The 16,994-nt window shown below is 52.0% G+C and overlaps 11 protein-coding genes across 11 annotated transcripts; 4 read left to right on the top strand and 7 right to left on the bottom strand.

The window, feature by feature from the left end:
• Nucleotides 1–143: 143 nt before the first annotated feature.
• PUNSTDRAFT_140408 (P-loop containing nucleoside triphosphate hydrolase protein) lies at nt 144–1,544 on the bottom strand (the record flags this gene model as incomplete). Its single annotated transcript, XM_007378864.1, has 8 exons — nt 1,473–1,544; nt 1,311–1,422; nt 1,148–1,254; nt 990–1,091; nt 742–937; nt 369–695; nt 228–314; nt 144–173 (listed from the first exon to the last, which is right to left on the bottom strand). Exons 1-8 carry the CDS (start codon nt 1,538–1,540, stop codon nt 144–146), a joined length of 1,029 nt encoding a protein of 342 aa, XP_007378926.1. The 5' UTR covers nt 1,541–1,544.
• An 84-nt stretch (nt 1,545–1,628) lies between these two features.
• PUNSTDRAFT_129659 (seryl-tRNA synthetase) lies at nt 1,629–3,173 on the top strand (the record flags this gene model as incomplete). The annotated part of the gene is made up of 3 exons (XM_007378865.1): nt 1,629–1,665; nt 1,715–2,750; nt 2,807–3,173. 3 exons carry the CDS (start codon nt 1,629–1,631, stop codon nt 3,171–3,173), a joined length of 1,440 nt encoding a protein of 479 aa, XP_007378927.1.
• A 94-nt stretch (nt 3,174–3,267) lies between these two features.
• On the bottom strand, nt 3,268–5,285 carry PUNSTDRAFT_110153 (uncharacterized protein; the record flags this gene model as incomplete). Its single annotated transcript, XM_007378866.1, has 11 exons — nt 3,268–3,577; nt 3,637–3,884; nt 3,935–4,015; nt 4,071–4,172; nt 4,221–4,292; nt 4,348–4,742; nt 4,796–4,838; nt 4,890–4,965; nt 5,017–5,058; nt 5,110–5,174; nt 5,226–5,285. 11 exons carry the CDS (start codon nt 5,283–5,285, stop codon nt 3,268–3,270), a joined length of 1,494 nt encoding a protein of 497 aa, XP_007378928.1.
• Nucleotides 5,286–5,581: 296 nt separating this feature from the next.
• PUNSTDRAFT_95504 (u3 small nucleolar RNA-associated protein 11) lies at nt 5,582–7,344 on the bottom strand (the record flags this gene model as incomplete). The annotated part of the gene is made up of 8 exons (XM_007378867.1): nt 5,582–5,601; nt 5,656–5,780; nt 5,836–5,896; nt 5,946–6,414; nt 6,465–6,649; nt 6,698–6,905; nt 6,958–7,071; nt 7,126–7,344. The coding sequence occupies 5 exons, from the start codon at nt 7,342–7,344 to the stop codon at nt 6,151–6,153; spliced, it is 990 nt and encodes a 329-aa protein (XP_007378929.1). The 3' UTR covers nt 5,582–5,601; nt 5,656–5,780; nt 5,836–5,896; nt 5,946–6,150.
• A 166-nt stretch (nt 7,345–7,510) lies between these two features.
• PUNSTDRAFT_117624 (uncharacterized protein) lies at nt 7,511–8,606 on the bottom strand. The gene is made up of 3 exons (XM_007378868.1): nt 8,167–8,606; nt 8,044–8,116; nt 7,511–7,993 (listed from the first exon to the last, which is right to left on the bottom strand). Exons 1-3 carry the CDS (start codon nt 8,599–8,601, stop codon nt 7,551–7,553), a joined length of 951 nt encoding a protein of 316 aa, XP_007378930.1. The 5' UTR covers nt 8,602–8,606; the 3' UTR covers nt 7,511–7,550.
• A 102-nt stretch (nt 8,607–8,708) lies between these two features.
• Nucleotides 8,709–10,413, bottom strand: PUNSTDRAFT_48873 (PLC-like phosphodiesterase). Its single transcript, XM_007378869.1, has 9 exons — nt 10,200–10,413; nt 10,072–10,144; nt 9,999–10,022; nt 9,859–9,947; nt 9,762–9,804; nt 9,679–9,711; nt 9,406–9,627; nt 9,094–9,356; nt 8,709–9,042 (listed from the first exon to the last, which is right to left on the bottom strand). Exons 1-9 carry the CDS (start codon nt 10,317–10,319, stop codon nt 8,809–8,811), a joined length of 1,101 nt encoding a protein of 366 aa, XP_007378931.1. The 5' UTR covers nt 10,320–10,413; the 3' UTR covers nt 8,709–8,808.
• Nucleotides 10,414–10,563: 150 nt separating this feature from the next.
• On the top strand, nt 10,564–11,328 carry PUNSTDRAFT_95511 (uncharacterized protein). The gene is made up of 4 exons (XM_007378870.1): nt 10,564–10,672; nt 10,726–10,895; nt 10,945–11,137; nt 11,185–11,328. Exons 1-4 carry the CDS (start codon nt 10,592–10,594, stop codon nt 11,299–11,301), a joined length of 561 nt encoding a protein of 186 aa, XP_007378932.1. The 5' UTR covers nt 10,564–10,591; the 3' UTR covers nt 11,302–11,328.
• A 210-nt stretch (nt 11,329–11,538) lies between these two features.
• On the top strand, nt 11,539–12,568 carry PUNSTDRAFT_56889 (oxidoreductase; the record flags this gene model as incomplete). Its single annotated transcript, XM_007378871.1, has 4 exons — nt 11,539–11,603; nt 11,688–11,893; nt 11,943–12,093; nt 12,151–12,568. 4 exons carry the CDS (start codon nt 11,539–11,541, stop codon nt 12,566–12,568), a joined length of 840 nt encoding a protein of 279 aa, XP_007378933.1.
• A 73-nt stretch (nt 12,569–12,641) lies between these two features.
• Nucleotides 12,642–13,483, bottom strand: PUNSTDRAFT_129665 (membrane-associated proteins in eicosanoid and glutathione metabolism; the record flags this gene model as incomplete). The annotated part of the gene is made up of 8 exons (XM_007378872.1): nt 12,642–12,697; nt 12,754–12,796; nt 12,851–12,962; nt 13,021–13,066; nt 13,118–13,160; nt 13,220–13,239; nt 13,292–13,398; nt 13,455–13,483. The coding sequence occupies 8 exons, from the start codon at nt 13,481–13,483 to the stop codon at nt 12,642–12,644; spliced, it is 456 nt and encodes a 151-aa protein (XP_007378934.1).
• Nucleotides 13,484–13,852: 369 nt separating this feature from the next.
• Nucleotides 13,853–15,553, top strand: PUNSTDRAFT_56814 (glutamate-rich WD repeat-containing protein; the record flags this gene model as incomplete). Its single annotated transcript, XM_007378873.1, has 4 exons — nt 13,853–14,042; nt 14,095–14,415; nt 14,469–15,162; nt 15,217–15,553. The coding sequence occupies 4 exons, from the start codon at nt 13,853–13,855 to the stop codon at nt 15,551–15,553; spliced, it is 1,542 nt and encodes a 513-aa protein (XP_007378935.1).
• Nucleotides 15,554–15,612: 59 nt separating this feature from the next.
• PUNSTDRAFT_110161 (proteasome activator pa28 REG alpha/beta subunit) lies at nt 15,613–16,453 on the bottom strand (the record flags this gene model as incomplete). The annotated part of the gene is made up of 5 exons (XM_007378874.1): nt 15,613–15,654; nt 15,707–15,820; nt 15,871–16,001; nt 16,056–16,096; nt 16,146–16,453. 5 exons carry the CDS (start codon nt 16,451–16,453, stop codon nt 15,613–15,615), a joined length of 636 nt encoding a protein of 211 aa, XP_007378936.1.
• Between the last annotated feature and the right edge of the window lie 541 nt (nt 16,454–16,994).

A 16,994-nucleotide genomic window follows, 5' to 3' on the forward strand; every position in this document is an offset into this window, starting at 1 on the left:
GATCGTGGCCACGTGGTTATCGACTGGAGTCCGAAGGTAACGAATGTAGGACGTCGTTTTGTCACTTATGTAGGTGCTTAACAGGCCATGACATATAGAACATCAAGGACAGGACACTGCAATCATGATACGGGGCCCATAACTTAGGTTTGAAATAGTTGCGGCCTCATGTTCTACGGCAGGGTTCAGTTTACTCCAGACGCAATACTCATGGGAGCTCGACGCACCATTTTGCTCAGACGAGCTATCAATCCACCAAGCTGGATAATTGTTCCCACCCCTTCGAGAATGCGCATATGCGTGAAGCCGATTTCCTATGGTGAAATGAACATTAGACCAGGTTATCGTGGTCATAATGAAGTGGATACCTTAATATACTCCAGCTCAGTATATTCCGGAAGATCGTCCATGGTCTTCACCACCCTGAAAATAGTCACGACAATATCCACAGCACTGTACCCCTGCTCCCATAGATCGTTCAGCTTTTCCATGGCCGTGTCAAGGTCACTCTTTTGGCATGCCCGGATGATGGTTTGTACGGTGATCGGGTGAGGCTGGTCGCAGACCTTGAACACATTGTCGCCAGACACAAATCCAAATCCCGACCAAGTCGATTGTAGGTTGTTGATTGCTTGCCGCATGTCCCCTTCGGAGGTGAATATGAGTGCGGTGAGACCGTCATCGTTATATTTGACCTTTTCATATGTATTAGCTGAGTAGGGGACACATATGCTTTATTACCTTCTCTAGTTCGCAGATTTCGAGTAGACGTTTGAGTAGTTCCGTGTCTCGCAGCTTTGAATACCTGAGAATCGCGCAACGACTCTGAATAGGTTCGATGATCTTGTTCGACATGTTACATGCCAAGCAGAAGCGTGTTGTGTTCGCGTATATCTCCATTGTACGTCGTAGCGCCTGCTGAGCACCAGCGGTCATGCTGAAACACTTTGATTTTATCATACACGACACGAGCGGATAATCTTCCCCACCTGTCTGCCTCGTCAAGTATCACGATCTTGTGTCGACCAGGGGGTAATGTTACTTTCTTCTGGGCGAAAGTCTTGATCTTATTCCGCACAACCTCGATGCCTCTATAGGTCGCCTTTCAGCTAGATGACAACAGACCGAGAAGATAGCAGATACAGACCTTTCATCCGACGCATTGAGCTCCAACACCCCTTCCTTGTAAGCATTCCCCAGCAGTTGATGTGCCAGACAGTGTATGCTGGTTGTTTTGCCTATGCCAGGCATGCCCTGTTTCGTTGTTGTGGCTTCAGCTCAGAGACAAAGCGTTAATATACAACACTCACAGAGATGATGATATGAGGGCAGTTTCCATCCCGTGCTATAACTTTCAACCGCTCTATAGTCTCGATGTTGCCGACGACGTCGTCCAAAACCTTAGGTCGATACTTCTCGACCCTGCGTCGTCGTAAACGAGATGACCAAGCAACAGTAGGTATTGTATGTACCAGGGAAGTTCGTATGCCACAGTGCCGTTCGTTGCGGGTCCTTTTCCTTTGCCAAGAGTAGAGGTCATCTCGAAAGCGCGTAGCGTGACGTTGTGACTTCACGCGTCTCGTATACTCACGGAAGTGGAACCTCGGCCACTGAGCGCATTGTGACAAATGCGACGTTCACTCGGACCCTTGACTTCAACGCGCGGTACGTGCGCCGTATAGTCCATTCCAATTGTCTCTCAGTGTGTATCCAGGGTATCAATGTCGCAGCTACGCCACGAAACGGCTCGCCGGAGCTGCATCGGAGGTTTCCAGCTTGCCTCCTCCACGATTACGCCTCAAGACGCTCTCCGAAAGCCCGGACGCTGCAGCTCATAATGCCGCAACCCGCAAGGCTCAACTGGAGCCGGATACGTTCATCAAGATCGCCTCTCTCTACACGGAGCAGAAGGAGCTGCAAAGCGCCTATAATACGAAGGTCCACGTGCAATCCACTGTAGGCGACCAGATACGTACTATCAGGGATCTGGACCAAAAGCAAGCTGCCATAGAGAAAGCGAAGCGTCTCAAATCGGAACTGAGCTCAATTGATAGTAAACTGAGCGAGACTAAGAGTCAGTTGCTTCAACTCGCCTTGTCCGTCCCGAATGACACCCACCCCTCCACACCTCTCGGACCCGAGTCTGCCGCAGTGACGCTCTGTACACATGGTCCAGAACCTATGCCGCAGGATTCTGCCAGAGACCACGTAGCTGTTGCACGCAGCTTGGATCTCCTCGACTTGGAGGCTGGCTCCTCAACTACCGGCTCTTCGTGGTACTACCTCCGTAACGAAGGCGCCATGCTCGAACTCGCTCTCACTAACTACGCGCTATCAATCGCGCTCAAGCACGGATTCACTTTTGTTACAACGCCGGATGTTGTCCGCTCAGACATAGCAGCCCGATGCGGCTTCCAGCCACGAGATCGGGATGCCTCACAAATATACCATCTGGAGCACACCAACCCACAATTGGTCCTCGCTGGCACCGCAGAAATTCCCTTAGCAGGGATGCTGGCCAACAAGATTTTTACGGAGGACGCACTTCCGATCAAAGTTGTTGGGCTCGGCAAAGCCTTTCGCGCTGAAGCGGGTGCTCGGGGTGCAGACACACGCGGATTATATCGAGTCCATCAGTTTCAGAAGCTGGAACTATTTGCTGCCACTACTGAAGATGAGAGCGAAGCGATGATGGAGGAGCTACGATTGATCCAGACGGAGATCTTTGAGGGACTGGGCTTCCCTTTCAGGTATGTTGGCGGATGTTACTGATCCAGTGCGTCTCAACGCAATCTATGCTTCACAGGATCCTCGACATGCCGACTGAAGAACTCGGCGCGAGCGCCTATCGCAAGTATGACATGGAGGCGTGGATGCCTGGGCGTGGTGCTTGGGGCGAAATATCCTCCACCTCGAACTGCACGGATTATCAAGCTCGCCGGTTACACATCCGGTATCGACGGACCGTCCAGTCCCAAGCAGATGCAAGCGGCTTACCCTTCGTGCACACATTGAACGGGACGGCAGCCGCCATTCCTCGACTCATCGTGGCTCTTCTGGAAAATGGGGCGATCTTTGACGAAGCTGGTTCCATCTGCGGGATGGATCTCCCTGAAGTACTCCGACCATTTTGGATAGGGACCTCCACCGAAAACAAAGTGAGATGGAGATAATACACCTGTCAAAAATCCTATTCCAGGTCGTGATATTACAGGATAAGCCCACGGGAAGGCGGCATCATCGATAATCAAGATTCAAGCGTTGATGTTACCATTTCATTCCATGCTGAACCTCCGTCCCTAGCGTAACACCCTCGTCTTCGGGATCTACGAAAGGGTCTGCGAATGGGTCTTCCTCCAGTAACCCCTTGTTCGGCTGAGTCCCGGGTTCTTCGTCGTCGGACACGTGGACATAATTCCTCCCTGAGGAGCCAGACGCATATGCGTGCTTATCATGCGCCTCTTCATCCGATGACTGGTAGTCGCTGAAGTCGGAGAGTGACCCGCGACGATAACCATCATAGCCGTAATCATCGCTGGACCGGGGCGCATTGGGCCTCATCGGAGGCGGGAGCTGACTGCAAAATAGAGCGCGATGAAGGCCTGATGTGCTTCTAGACCAGTAATCGAAACTTACCTCTTCTCGTCTCCTATGGCGCCGAAGCTTAGATCCTGTAAGTCGGGGTGCGCCGGTGTGGCCCTCTGAGCTTCATACGAAGATTCCTCGCGTTGCTTTCCGCGCGTGCTCCCGGCCTTCACGGCCCGCTGGACCGCAGCACGTTGTTTCTCCTGCAGCTTGGACACTTCCGATTCGTGAATATTCGCCTTCACCAAACCGGCTTGTACGTCGTCGACGTCCTTCTCGGTGACCACAGGTTTGGAGAGCTGCCTGTGCTTGAGTCCTAGTTCGAAGTGTTGAGATGAGGTAGACTTACCGTGTCGTACATCTCTAGGGCCGCTATTATGCGCTCATTGACTTCGATCAACGTTCCGATGAGGTCTTCGTTCTCAACCAACTGGTCAATATCCAGCATGAGCTACGGGGTCCCTATCAAACGCGGCGAATGTTACCTGAATGTACCGAACGATAACCTTCCGAGATTGCTTCGCTTTCGCAAGACAATCTTGCACGCGCTCATTGGCTTGCAGGCTGTCATTGGCCGTGTTCACGAGCTAGTGGACATCAGATGGTATGTACTAGAGAAACGAAACTAGACGAACCGTGATCGCATTCACGAGATTGCTGGACGCTTGCGATGCGGTCGCAATCGATTCTAGGATCTTTGGCTTCTCCTGTGGTGGAATGATCAAGTCAGCGAGAATCGTGAACTCCGTGCCCGGTGCTTGCCTGCTCAAACACGAATGGCTTCCTGTTCGCTCGTGCCCGTGCCCTCCGAGCCTCTTCCTCCCTCTTCCGTTTCTCCGCCTCTTTCTCTTCCTTGGCACGCCTCTTTGCTTCCTCCTTTGCTTCCTTCTCTTCCCGGCGTTTTCGCTCGTACTCTTCCTCCCGCTTCCTCCTTTCTGCATCCATCTGCGCAATCTGGTGGGGATCGACGCTCCGCGGGCGTTCAGGCTTGACCTGCTTGTATAGGCCGGCTACAAAAGACATGCTCGGATCGTCTTTGAACTGTTGATTCCAGGAAGCCAGAACATGGAGCAACTTCTTCTTCACTTTAGGGTCCGTGGTGGGGTCCGTCGCGAGGTGTTTCAGAGCATCGGTAAGTTGGTGATCCGCGAACGATTCTGTCCATCGGTCAGTCAGATCGGTGTACCGGCACAGATCAAGATACACGTACTTTGGAACCGCGGCCCCCCATTCTCCACAAGTGCTTTCAGGATCTAACCTTGCTGTCGGCTGGAGCCTTACTCCGTAACGATGGCTGCACCTACCACTAGCGCCCGATACTGATTGTGCACGGTTCCGTGCTTGATCTTCTTCCGTATTGCTCTGGAGGCTTCTGCAGGTCTGCAGAAAGTTGAACTCATCAGGGGGTAGATGTACGGAGATCATATATACCCGGTCGGCTGCAAGTTGATTGAATCCACGATTTCGGGGATGCTGATGTCGATGCATTAGTAGCGCACTGATTGCGGTAGGACTATGCCGAACCCGTCATATGCCTCGTCCTCATAACTGTTGGATGTGACAATATCTATCCACTGCGTGATAGACGACTGCGTCCTGCAGTTAGAGCAGGCGTTGTCCTTGGAGGAAGAAGTGCGCACATGGGGTTTATCGTTGCTGAATGCGGAGAACACTGTCTTTGCGGCGCTGATGGCGGCCATGGTAGAAGCTTCACAGACCTCCTCGGGGTCGGACGGGCCAGGTGTTGAATGTAGCTGCTGTAGATAAGTCACTACGATAGTTATACTGAGCGACCCATGTGAGTCTGACGTCAAGAAGCGCCAAGCTCGCGTGTCACGACCTTGAGTGCCTGGCTGAATATTGATAATATTCTTGCCAGACGCGATGGCAGCCGCCCCGCCAGATCTGCAGAGGCTCAGCGCAGACTATCAAGTCCTGCAGAACCAGCTCAGCTCTACAATCGACGCCCGCCAGCGCCTGGACGCACAGCTGACGGAAAATGAAGCCGTTTGGAAGGTCGCAGAATGACCACCTTAGCTGTCCTTTCCTCGACTGATCCCCGTGCCGCAGGAATTTGGCCAGCTCACCACTAGCAACACGGTATATAAACTCATCGGACCGGTATTGGTCCAGCAGGACCAGTCTGAGGCCAAGCAGAACGTTCAAAAACGTTTAGAGTTCATCAGGAGCGAAATGTGAGCATCTGTGATTTGCTGTGCAGGACCGCGTCCATGCTCACATATGTGATAGAAAGCGCGTCGAGACTCAGATCAAGGACCTGGGCACCAAATCCGACATGAAACGAGATGAGGTAAGAATGTCATCGAAAACTCGTATGGTATGGGCTGAGGATCCACTAGTTGATCGCTGCGCAAGCGCTTTTGCAACAAACGCAGCCCGCTGCATGACAGCTCAGATCACATTACGATGGACAGAGTCCCTTACCTCTAATGATTCAAGACTTAAGAGCCCGTTTGCGTTTCAGCCGCATGTTATCATGGTCGCATTCGCGGAAAGATCGTTGACAAAGGATATTCCGCATGAGCTAAACCGGATGAAACGTACCTATCGCTTGCGCTCCGCCCGCCATTTGTAGACCCGCGGCTTGTACGTCTTCCCGTCTACCTTTCCTCGTTTCTTGCCCGAGGTATCTTCGTCTGCGTTTTCGTCCTCGCTCTCTCCCTCGACCTTCTCTACTCCAGCTATCTTTCGCCGAGCTCCCTTGCCCATGAGCATCTTCTGCATATCGAGCTCCCGCTCAGCGTACCGGAGCTGCTGTTCCCGCTTCAATCGAGCAGAAAGCTCCTTTAACAACCGACTCCGATGCTCCTGCGTTATGTTAACACGGGCCACGCTTATAATCAGGACACCACACATACGCGAGCCTGCCCCGATGGCTCCTCTGCCCCTACACTGGCGTTGCTCAGCTCATTACCAAGTCGACGGCGTTTCTTCTGCATCAGGCCCCGCTCTGGAGTTTTCCAGCCTAGGTCGACCGCGGTGTCCGTAACAACGTCGCTCTCATTCGTTGTTCTGGAGGGCAATGATACGGATCCTTGGGGTGCTACGGAGGTCCATGAGCGAAACCGGATGAGCGTGGAAGGCAACATACCTTCTTCGACCGAGTCAGCAAATACCGTATGACCCGGGCCGCTCTTCCGGCGCCGCGATTTGGTCAAGCGACACGATAAGATGCCCGCGTCCTCGAGTATCCCTATTTCTTCTTCGTCCAGGCCATGCGCATCATTGTGGTCAACGGATGAGATGGGGCGTAAGAGGTCAGCCAAAGCACTCAGTTCAGCTTTTAGCTTATCAATTTTCTGTTCAAGACATGAAAGAGGCAAATTGTCTAACGTGGTGGCAATGTCATACCTTCAGCCCAACCAAACGCATCGTGCGGATATAATTGGCATCTTGCGTTTTGAGCACCTTCACGAGATCGATGGGCAAAGCAACGTTTCCTCTCTCTTGAACGTGCACCCCATTCTAACCATGGGTCAATCAGCATCATGCGTCGAGGGTGAATTGGTAGTGATGCACCTCCGTCCGCTGTCTAGTCATGCCGAAGTAGAATTCATCCTTGTTGCGGTCTGCCGCCTTTTGCTGCAGCCGTTTGAGCCTGTCTTGCTTCGAATGATAGTCGCGAGCGCGGAGAACATAATCCTTGTGTTTCTCGAGAATTCCAAAACGTGTACGATGTGCAAGCTGAGATCGCTCCTTGTGATTGCGACGGTGCAACGAATTTCTTAGCGACGACATAGTGGTCAATAGCGAAGTGTGTATATGGCACGTGACACAAGGAGGCCATTCTAATGTCTTCCCGCTTAATGAAATGCTGGTACGAGATAAACCGTATGATAGAGTACGATGGACGAGAACTATGCTAACTCGTCCGGGGCGTACAGGAGTAGGCCCGGAAACGTGGGTGAATTATAGACTACAGATACGATATCGCACGGCCCAAGCTAAGGGTCCTCACCGGGCCCAACTCCGCCATCGCTGGGATGTGGTGCGCTTGACGCAACCGGACTCTCCAGATACATGCGGATCAACACACTCTCTAGAGCATGAACAGATTCTGCTGGAAAGTTGAAATCACGAGCCCTCTCTCTAATGCTCTGGAAGAGCACGCCGATTCGGTCCCACCGTTCTTCAGTGCCGGCCAGTGCAGCTACAGGTGTGGTTGGAGGAGCGGGTGCGATGTGTGGAAGGGGAGCAATCATGGATATGGCGGAGGAAGGCCCGGTCGACGGGCCAGAAGCGCTCGCTGGCGCACTTGCTGTATCCGCAAGAGCAACGATTCCTCGCTCGCCGACATTGCTCTTACTGCGGGCATTTATAATTTTCCGACCCTTTCTTGTGAATGGGAGGTTGGCTGGTCCGATTTCGTGCGAATGATCCGAGATGTCTACGCTCCATATGAGCTCAAGGCACATAGAGAAACAGCGACTCGCTTACACATTACTCGAACTTCCGGAGAGTCGTGATAGGTCTTGTAACTGATAGATGCAGGACAGCCTGTACCTTCGATCTACGCCATGTCATTCCAGTTGCTTCGTAGGTGTTGAGAATGAGCGTCACCTTTCTGCTCGGGACTTTGCGTTTTCGCTCGGGAAATTTCTTGACGTACTTCTTGCGGCCACTGCGATTATGTCGCGCGCAAACCAGTTTCGTATGTTCCTTGAACCGCGGTGGGACGGCTTTCGATATATGGGTATCCCCTTTCACGAATTCGACCACCTTCACCTCCTCCTCTTGGGCGCGCCATGCTTGGAAGGCATCGATAGTCGGGAAGACGAGCGTATAGCCATCGTCCATATCTCCGGAACCATATGGGAGTTTTGGTCCGCCATTTTGTAACTGAACACGGAAAGAAACGCCTGGACGAGGTGACGGGTCGGAAAATGGTTGTTGATTCGCCGAATCGGTGTTGGGTGGCACCGAAAATGCTGCCAATCCTTGCGGTGGTAACTCCGAGGGAGTAAGACCTTGTATACGAAATCTTTGAAAGCTCATAATATCCTTCGCGGACAGGGATGTCTTCCGACTCTTCGGGGTCAAAAGCGTGTTGAACACGTGATGGACTCATCATGTTTTGGTATCCACGAGCTACTATGCATTACTGATGTATTCATCGTCCGTGTTGTTATGCTATGTTACACGTAGCAGGAGGAGATTATGCGGATCTTAGCATATGAAAAGAGGGTAGGCGGTCCGAAAAGCTCAGAGTATAGTCCATGCGCTGAAGAGCATCCCTCCCAAAATCGTGAAAGCGGACAAACCACCTAGCTTCCACGGTATTGTCGAAGTTGGGACGCCACCGCTACTGCTACTGCCGGATGAAGACGTCGATGAGGTCTGCGACTTGGGCGTTGCGATGGGAGTTGACGGCTCGTATGTTACGCCGTTTGCTGTAGCAGCCACCTGGAAGACAGATCCGCCGCCGTACTCGTAGAACTGGAATATGTTGAGCACTGAGCAACGAGCGACCGAATAGTGTGGGCTCACATCAACCAGCATGAAGTTGGGATACCTGCCGTTCGTGGCTACGCAAGTATCCAATGCCTGTTCTCCTAGAGAACCCGTGCCAGAAACACCATTGGTAGTATTCGCGTTGTCAACGTCAGGAGCCGGGCTACCAAGGACCTCCTTATCGAGGAAGTGGTTGATGAGGTACATCTCGGTGGAAGTGTCTCCTGAGGAGCGGTTGACGTTGCAATCAAAGGTCGTGTCGGTAACATCGAAAGCGGTTTCCCATATGTTTGTGAACTCTGTTGATCACGATCAGCACTGGGACTGGCGCCGCAGAGTGTGTTTTACCATCAATCAAGTAGGTCACGCTGTTGAAGTCCGCGCCATGGTCCAGAAACGTGACTAGGCGTGTTCCGGAATCAATCATGTTACCGAGTGTCGGCCAGTCACTTGCTGCGATGGCTGAGGAAGACGGGGAGTATGAGATGTTGGACAGCCCCGCAGCCTCAAAGACGGCAGCGAAGTCAGATGGGGAGAAACCATCCGAGTTTACGATGAGTAGCGACACCACTATGCTGAGTTAGGCGACGGTGACTCTCCTGGCATTGCATATGCACTTGCCATCGTTTGTGTTTGTGTCCATCCACGTTTTTACTGTCAAAACAGTATGAGTTAAATGTTCGGATGGTGCATACCATATCCACCTTTTCCAAGGTAGTCTTGCAGGGTGCCCCCATTGTAAAGCAGCTGTACGCGGCATCAGGAAGAGTCCGCGAATAACAAGGTAACTTGGCTATTTACACAACTTGTATGGCACAGTTGTATGATGCCACTGTCGTTGTGAGCTTGCATTTGGAGCATACGGATGCCATCGTCAAGTTGCTGGGTAACTTTTGGGAGAGTCAATCGAGTAGCATTGGGCACAAAGCAGCTTCACCGACCATCATAGTCCTGGTTGACGGCAACTATATTACCGAGTAAGGGCAGCGTCCTGGCCGGATTACACGGACTCACGGTTGTTTGTGCCTACGGCGTAAGAATCATGGGCGCCAACGAATGTGACGTTTCCGAAGCTACGATCACATAGCTAGCCATTTTTGCGCATTAGAGCACGGCTTGCTGGCGGATAAGTGGTCTATCACCTCGGAGTGGCCATTACACGTGCTCGCGCGTTGGACGATGGAGACAGCGTGCGCAAGGGATGGCCCGAAAGCAAGCGAAGAAAGAGCGACCTGCGCGAGAATACTGAGGGCCGAATGCATGTTGGCTCAATGCTGCAGAGCGCGAAATAGGAATTGCGTCGTGAGCTTGGCTGAACGGTGTTGGAGTAAGAAAGAGGACAAGCCGATGGGCGCCCTTCAACCCGTGTAGATGGAGAAGAGACAAAGCTGTGTCTGCCGGGGCGCAGCGGATGATCGGCCGCCCTGGCGTTTGTGCCCCTGTTCTATTGTCGACCACGGCTGCTGTTGCGGTCCGCGTTTGCTCTGGGCGACGTGTCGTCCTTTGCCGATACTACATAGAGACCTAGTGCATCATGGCCGTGGTCGCAGCTAGCGCCTCGTCAAGACCCCCTGCTCCCTCGAGGAAACCGCGCTGGCTAGCCTTCCTGGATCGGGTTAGCATTCTCGCACACGCTTCCGCTTGCCGTTGCGCTCAATACTTTGGAAGACCAATGTGACGGTCACTAGTATCACAGCTTGCTTCCTTCTGTACTCTCGTTCAGCTGGCATCGCGTATTTTTGTATTGGTGCTGTCGCATGCTCTCTCTCTGTAAAGGTGGTCAAGAAAGCTCTCAGGCAGCCTCGACCGATGGGCGCGACTCACAAAATATCTTATGGGTACGTGGCGAGCTCACGAGTTGGATGGAATACTCACCCTAATGAGTAGGATGCCATCAACACATTCGGCCACAATATCCTATTATGCAACATTCATCCTTCTCGCTTGTGCTCATTCAGCGATCCATCCGACTCTTCCAGCGCACCCTCTTACCCGGATCATACCACCCTTGATTGTACTCCCGTGGGCATTGGCCATCGCAGCTTCTCGGGTATGGCTTGGTCATCATACCGGGGCGCAGGTTCGTTATCGAGGTCTGCTGATGGCGTTCGACTGATTTTGTCGCAGGTCGGCGTCGGTTGTGCTTACGGTGTAGCGTGGGCAGCTGCTTGGTATCACTGGTGGACTCACTACGGCATAGAGTACGGCCGCATACTCGAGCAATTTGTGAATTCTCACATTTAGAATGACGAACCTACAAGCTATGTAAACACCAACTGTGAGTACGTGAGCGACATAAGTATCTGCAACACGGTGCTGCTGCTATTGGGTCGAATCAATGTACAAAAATGATTTGAGAGCTTAATCTGCGGTTCACGCATTGATTGGTGACAATCTCGAATATCGTTCTCGCCCGCGCCCAGTGCACGTCACGGCCCACCACCGTCACTCGCACCCACGCCTCTGTACTTGCCATATACCATGAATGCACAACAACGCGTGGTGCTCGTCACCGGTTGCTCAGAGGGTGGTATAGGATTCCATTTGTACGTACATCAAGGGGTGATTTTTATGCCTGGTCTGAACTTGGCACCTCGTTCCCATATATTGATATTGTATATGCGTTTCAGATGCGAAAAGTTCGCGGATGCAGGTTGCACAGTCTATGCCACGGCCCGAAAGATGGAGTCGATGGATTCCCTAACCCATCCCAACATTCACAGATGGACGTTGGACGTAACTAGCGACGAGGATATACAAAAAGTGACACAAACCATCCTTCGAGACGAGGGCCGCATTGATATCTTAGTCAATAATGCGGGATTGCTGGGATCCAGTACGTATCCGTGAAGTTGTGCCTATAAGGTTTCTGGAAGCATCTTTAGATCCGATTTTGGATGTGAAGCGGGACATGGCCCTGGATATCCTGAACACAAATGTTGTAGCACCTATACAGCTTTCCAGAGCTGTTGCATCCTCTATGGCGGCTCGAGGACATGGCCGCATAATCAATATAGGATCCATTTCCGGAATCATGTACGCAACTTGATCGTGATAGTCTTCGGTGACGCTGATAGTGAAGCCAACACGCAGTCCAACTCCATGGGAAGGCTTGTATTGTGCATCAAAAGCCGCCCTCAACTCGATCACCGAAACGCTCTGGATGGAGTGCCATCCCTTGAACGTCGACGTCATGCTGGTTACACCTGGTGCCGTCAGGTCAAAATTATCCACCAACGCGTCAGGCCGTTTCGCGCTGGCCTCAGACAGTCTGTACAAACCGTACTTGGACCACATAATCGCTCGGATCAACTACAGCCAAGGAAGGGGGTCTATGCCCACACAGAAAATGGCAGAACAAGTGGTAACGGCGGCGTTATCGAAGAAACTACCTCGTTACATCACTATGGGCGGAAATAGTACTATAGTGCATCTCCTGGCATGGTTTCCCCGTGGACTAGTACTCTGGCTTTTTTGGAAGAAATTTTCCGGTGAATGGAACTGGGCCTAAGCCCACCGCTTGCTCAATCAGATCATACTACTGACATGTCCGATGGACCCATGCAAGCGCTGGCTGATAGCGCCTAAAGACTCGATTTGATAAATTGTCCGACCGTCCACGTAGAGGCGACAAGAAGGCCTTTGAAGCGAATTAGTAATCGCCATGTTTCTTTCAGTTTAGTTATTTGCACATACCCAACAGGGAAACCGAGCCCAACGCCGCCAATCCGGAACCGCGCTGGTTATGACTTGAGTGAAATGGGATAATTCTTCACCATAATGAATGAATTACCTTGGACGCGTCGCCCTTGGAGTAGTTGATAGTATAGAAAATACGACCGAACACCCATGTAGCACAAAGGCCACTGGCGACTTCCGGATATTTGAGACCCGTGATCAAGGTCCTGGCAAGGTTGTACGCCGTTAATTCCCGGTAGCAAACCTTGAACGCCAGCTCCTTACATAGTCAAGGCCAGGGGCAACGCCTCAAGAGTATTCTGATGAGCGCCTATTGAGCTGGTTAGCGTACGTGTAGCGCAACAGGGTCGATACTGCGTACGCTGTGTGCAATTGAAAACTTGTGCGGCTTTCGAGGCTTGGGCCTTGTTTTATCACACCGTCAATTCCTCAAAAACGTACGGAGAAATTTGATATGCCTAACTTCAGCCTTCTCCGCATAGACTAGAGGTAATGTGAGGCAAGCTATCGCGGTCAATAGTTGCCAGGAACTCACCTTGAGGATACTGGATTCCTGAAGCCTTCCGTGCGCGACCAACACGGAAAGTCTGCCAAACACACAGATATACGGTGGACAGGCCCGCCGCCGCCACGTACGAGAATCTACAGAATCCCAGTGGTAAGAATACAGGTCAATCGGCCGATACGAGGACACATACTTCTCCGGAAGAACGATAGCGTTGGACATGACTGGCGTTACGATGGGGAGGAGACGGTATCTGGCCGTGCCTTATATAGTTCCGTGGCAGTCAGGTGGCAACGCGAATTCGGAATTCATTCTAGGCTGGAACATGCAGGAACACAGACACGTCAACGCGCCGGCAGGACGCGTGTACATTTCAGAACTGTTGGAGCCGGCTGGATGCATAAGCATAATGAATGGCGGTTTGTGAGCAACGCTTAATGAAGCGGTTCTCTGCACAAGAGCATTTTCATCCGCCCTGGTGGGGGGTATGTGACGTAAAAGGAAATTCCCGACACACCCTCACGTGCCATGCGTCCATTCCATCCGCGAAATTTCTTGGCTCTGTCTCTATCTCTGCTAATCACAATTATCATGTCAAAACGATCCATAACTGAGGTACAACCTACGTCACACCATGGTCAATCGTTCCCAAAAGTGTCTGTTGGTGCCGCCAAACGCGAAGATGTTACACTCGAAGAGATGGGCGAATTCGAGGATGCATGGGAAGACGAAGTAGATAGTGAGGAGGAACTCATCGAAGGGAACAATAATACCAATGATGGTACGTTTACCTTCTGCTGTATGAATCTGAATATTCATGACCTCCTGCTCAGGCATGGATGTTGATGAAGTTCTGCCGGCGATCGAGGAGTCGGAAGAACAGCCTGCAGAGCCGGAAGTCTTCATACCTGGATCTCGCGCACTCGAACAAGATGAGGTCCTTGTCGCAGACGATTCTGTCTATGAAATGCGTCACTCCATGAACGTAAATTGGCCATGTCTTTCCTTTGACGTACTGCGCGATAACTTGGGCGATCAACGGCAACAATTTCCCGCAACAATATATCTCGCCACGGGGACGCAAGCGAATATTGCCAGCAACAATGAGCTTCTGATATACAAGATGACTTCACTACACCGAACGCAGAAAGACGGTGAGCCTGTTTCTGACTGTAGGTGGGCATCACGTTTATCACTGCAGCTGTAGGTGACGATTCTGATGATGATGATGATGATGCGGATGATTTGGACGAAGATCCGATTCTCGAGTTCCGCTCTGTTCCTCACGTTGGCGGTGTTAATCGGCTGCGAGCTCAGCCTTTACCCCCTTCGCAACCCCTACCTCCCGTTTCTCGACCGTACTACGCGGCTACATGGGCTGATACCGGCAAAGTTCACGTGTGGGACGTGCGACCGCTCATCGAATCAATGGATGTTCCCGGCTATGCTTTCGATAAAGCTCGGACCCACAAACCTGCATTCACCATCAACTCGCATGGAAGCGCCGAGGGCTTCGCGATGGACTGGGCATCGTCCGAGAGCAATCCTGGTTCGCTACGGTTACTGACTGGTGACGTCCACGCCAAGATATATCTGACAACCGCTGGGCCAAGTGGTTTCAACGCTCTATTGCAACCATTTCTATCCCATACTTCCAGCATTGAAGACATACAATGGAGCCCAAGCGAGCCAACAGTATTTGCGTCATGTTCCGCCGATCACAGCGTGCAGCTATGGGACGTTCGGAGCAAAGGTCGCAGAAGTGTAGCTGGAATAGATGAAGCTCATGAGACCGACGTGAATGTCATAAGCTGGAACAAAAACACGAGTTATATGCTCTTGAGTGGCGGGGACGAAGGCGGAATCAAAGTCTGGGATCTGCGCAACGTGCAAAAAAGAGGGTGAGCGGTATATCCACATACATCACCACGCAAGACGCTCAACATACGCTGCAGGTCATCCACGCCGTCAGCTGCGCCTGTTGCGTCATTCAACTGGCATACCGGCCCAATAACCTCCATCGAGTGGCATCCAACTGAGGACTCGATATTTGCGGCTTCGGGCGCGGACGACCAGATTACCCTTTGGGATTTGGCGGTTGAACAGGACGACGAAGAGATGGGAGCAGCGAACCCGTCGTCTGAGAGTGGTCGCGCGGTGCCTCCTCAGCTCTTGTTCGTGCATCAAGGTCAAAAAGATATCAAAGAAGTGCACTGGCATCCACAGATTCCCGGCGCGGTGATTAGTACTGCTTTGGATGGATTCAATGTCTTCAAAACAATATCCGTATAACGTGTCCATGATGTACCCGCCGCATACGCTACGCTTGTCCCCGTTCTCGTGTTTGCACTTCAGTACATACCACCGCTGTTGTTGCCTTTGGGAGAACGAAGCTAAGAACGGGAACATCAGTTGATGACAAGCTCCAGTCTTCGTTGCGCGTACCTTCGCGATGTTTTTGTGAACGATGTCCGTTAACACGGCATAGATGTTGCGAAGATCGTGCAGGTGTTGGCGCGCGAGATACAGTTGCCTTTCATCCTGCTCCCTCACAGCACCCTGCCCATGTGGTTACAAGGTGGATGTATGAACATCGGCTGATCACGTACCACGTAGTCCTCGACATTGGGGTACTTGATGCGTTTCGAGCAGAGCTTGGCTCGATAAACGTGATGCTGACGAGCGAAGTCGCGTAGGTTGTACGCACTCTCCTGGGAGCGGTGTAGTTCGTTCAGAACCTCTGAAAGTTGTCGTCAATCTTGACTGACAAACACACAAATACGGTACCACTGGCCTTCTTGCACTTGGACGCCGAAATTATCGCCGTCTTCGATTCTGCAGGCCGTCCATCAACTGACGCAAGAGTAAGAGTGGCGCGTCGCACCTCGGCATATTAAGGTTCACCCATAGTTTGACTCGGTCGCAACAGTCCACAAGTTGTTCGCATTCTCTCTTGATGAGATCTTGAACCTTTTCGAGTCGCTTATTGGATAACACTTGCTCCGCATACCGAGCACTGCTAGGATCCGTATTTGCGGGGGTGCCGTTGCTGGCAGAGATTTTGCGCTTTTTGGTCCCTGGTTCATCAGAGGTGTCCTTGGGTGCGGGTGGAGGGTGAACGGTAACATCTGTGAATTCGTTGACATGGGAAATATGAAAGGGCGAGGTGGGTGAAGACGCCGCATCAATCATTTGCTGACGGGGTCTTCTTGTGGCGTGGCTACACTCACGTGACTATTTCTGTGCTCCGCAAGCCGGCACTGGCTCGGCTTGAGCGTGCCCCATTCGGTTACCATAATAACAGGCAATTAGGAGCGGGGTTCGATCCAAGATCCCTGAAATTGGAGCCCAGACGTGACAACCGCTAGGCTATGGGACACTGGTTGGGTATCCATCCAGAACATTATCTCCTGTTTGGCATGCGCAAATTCGAGTCCCCACTGCGCTACTTTTAGAGCTCGCCATGTCCCGAATTGCTTCCACCACCATTCTCTCCACCGATAGGCAGAATCAGGCAGGCTTCAAGTGCTTGGCGCACGTACAAGGATCTTGTCCGCTGCATCCAGGACGTGCTAATAAAGAACCTGGAAGAATTTCTGAGAGCTCTGAAGTCCCCGAACAGGCAAACAATGGGAGCAAGCAATGAGAATGGCAGGAACATGGACAAACCGAGCACGGAGACGGAGACGGGGATGTGAACATAGTCGGGATCTGGACCCGATTGAGACGACAA

This window comes from Punctularia strigosozonata, assembly GCF_000264995.1.
Source record: "Punctularia strigosozonata HHB-11173 SS5 unplaced genomic scaffold PUNSTscaffold_1, whole genome shotgun sequence".
Classification (NCBI taxonomy): domain Eukaryota; kingdom Fungi; phylum Basidiomycota; class Agaricomycetes; order Corticiales; family Punctulariaceae; genus Punctularia; species Punctularia strigosozonata.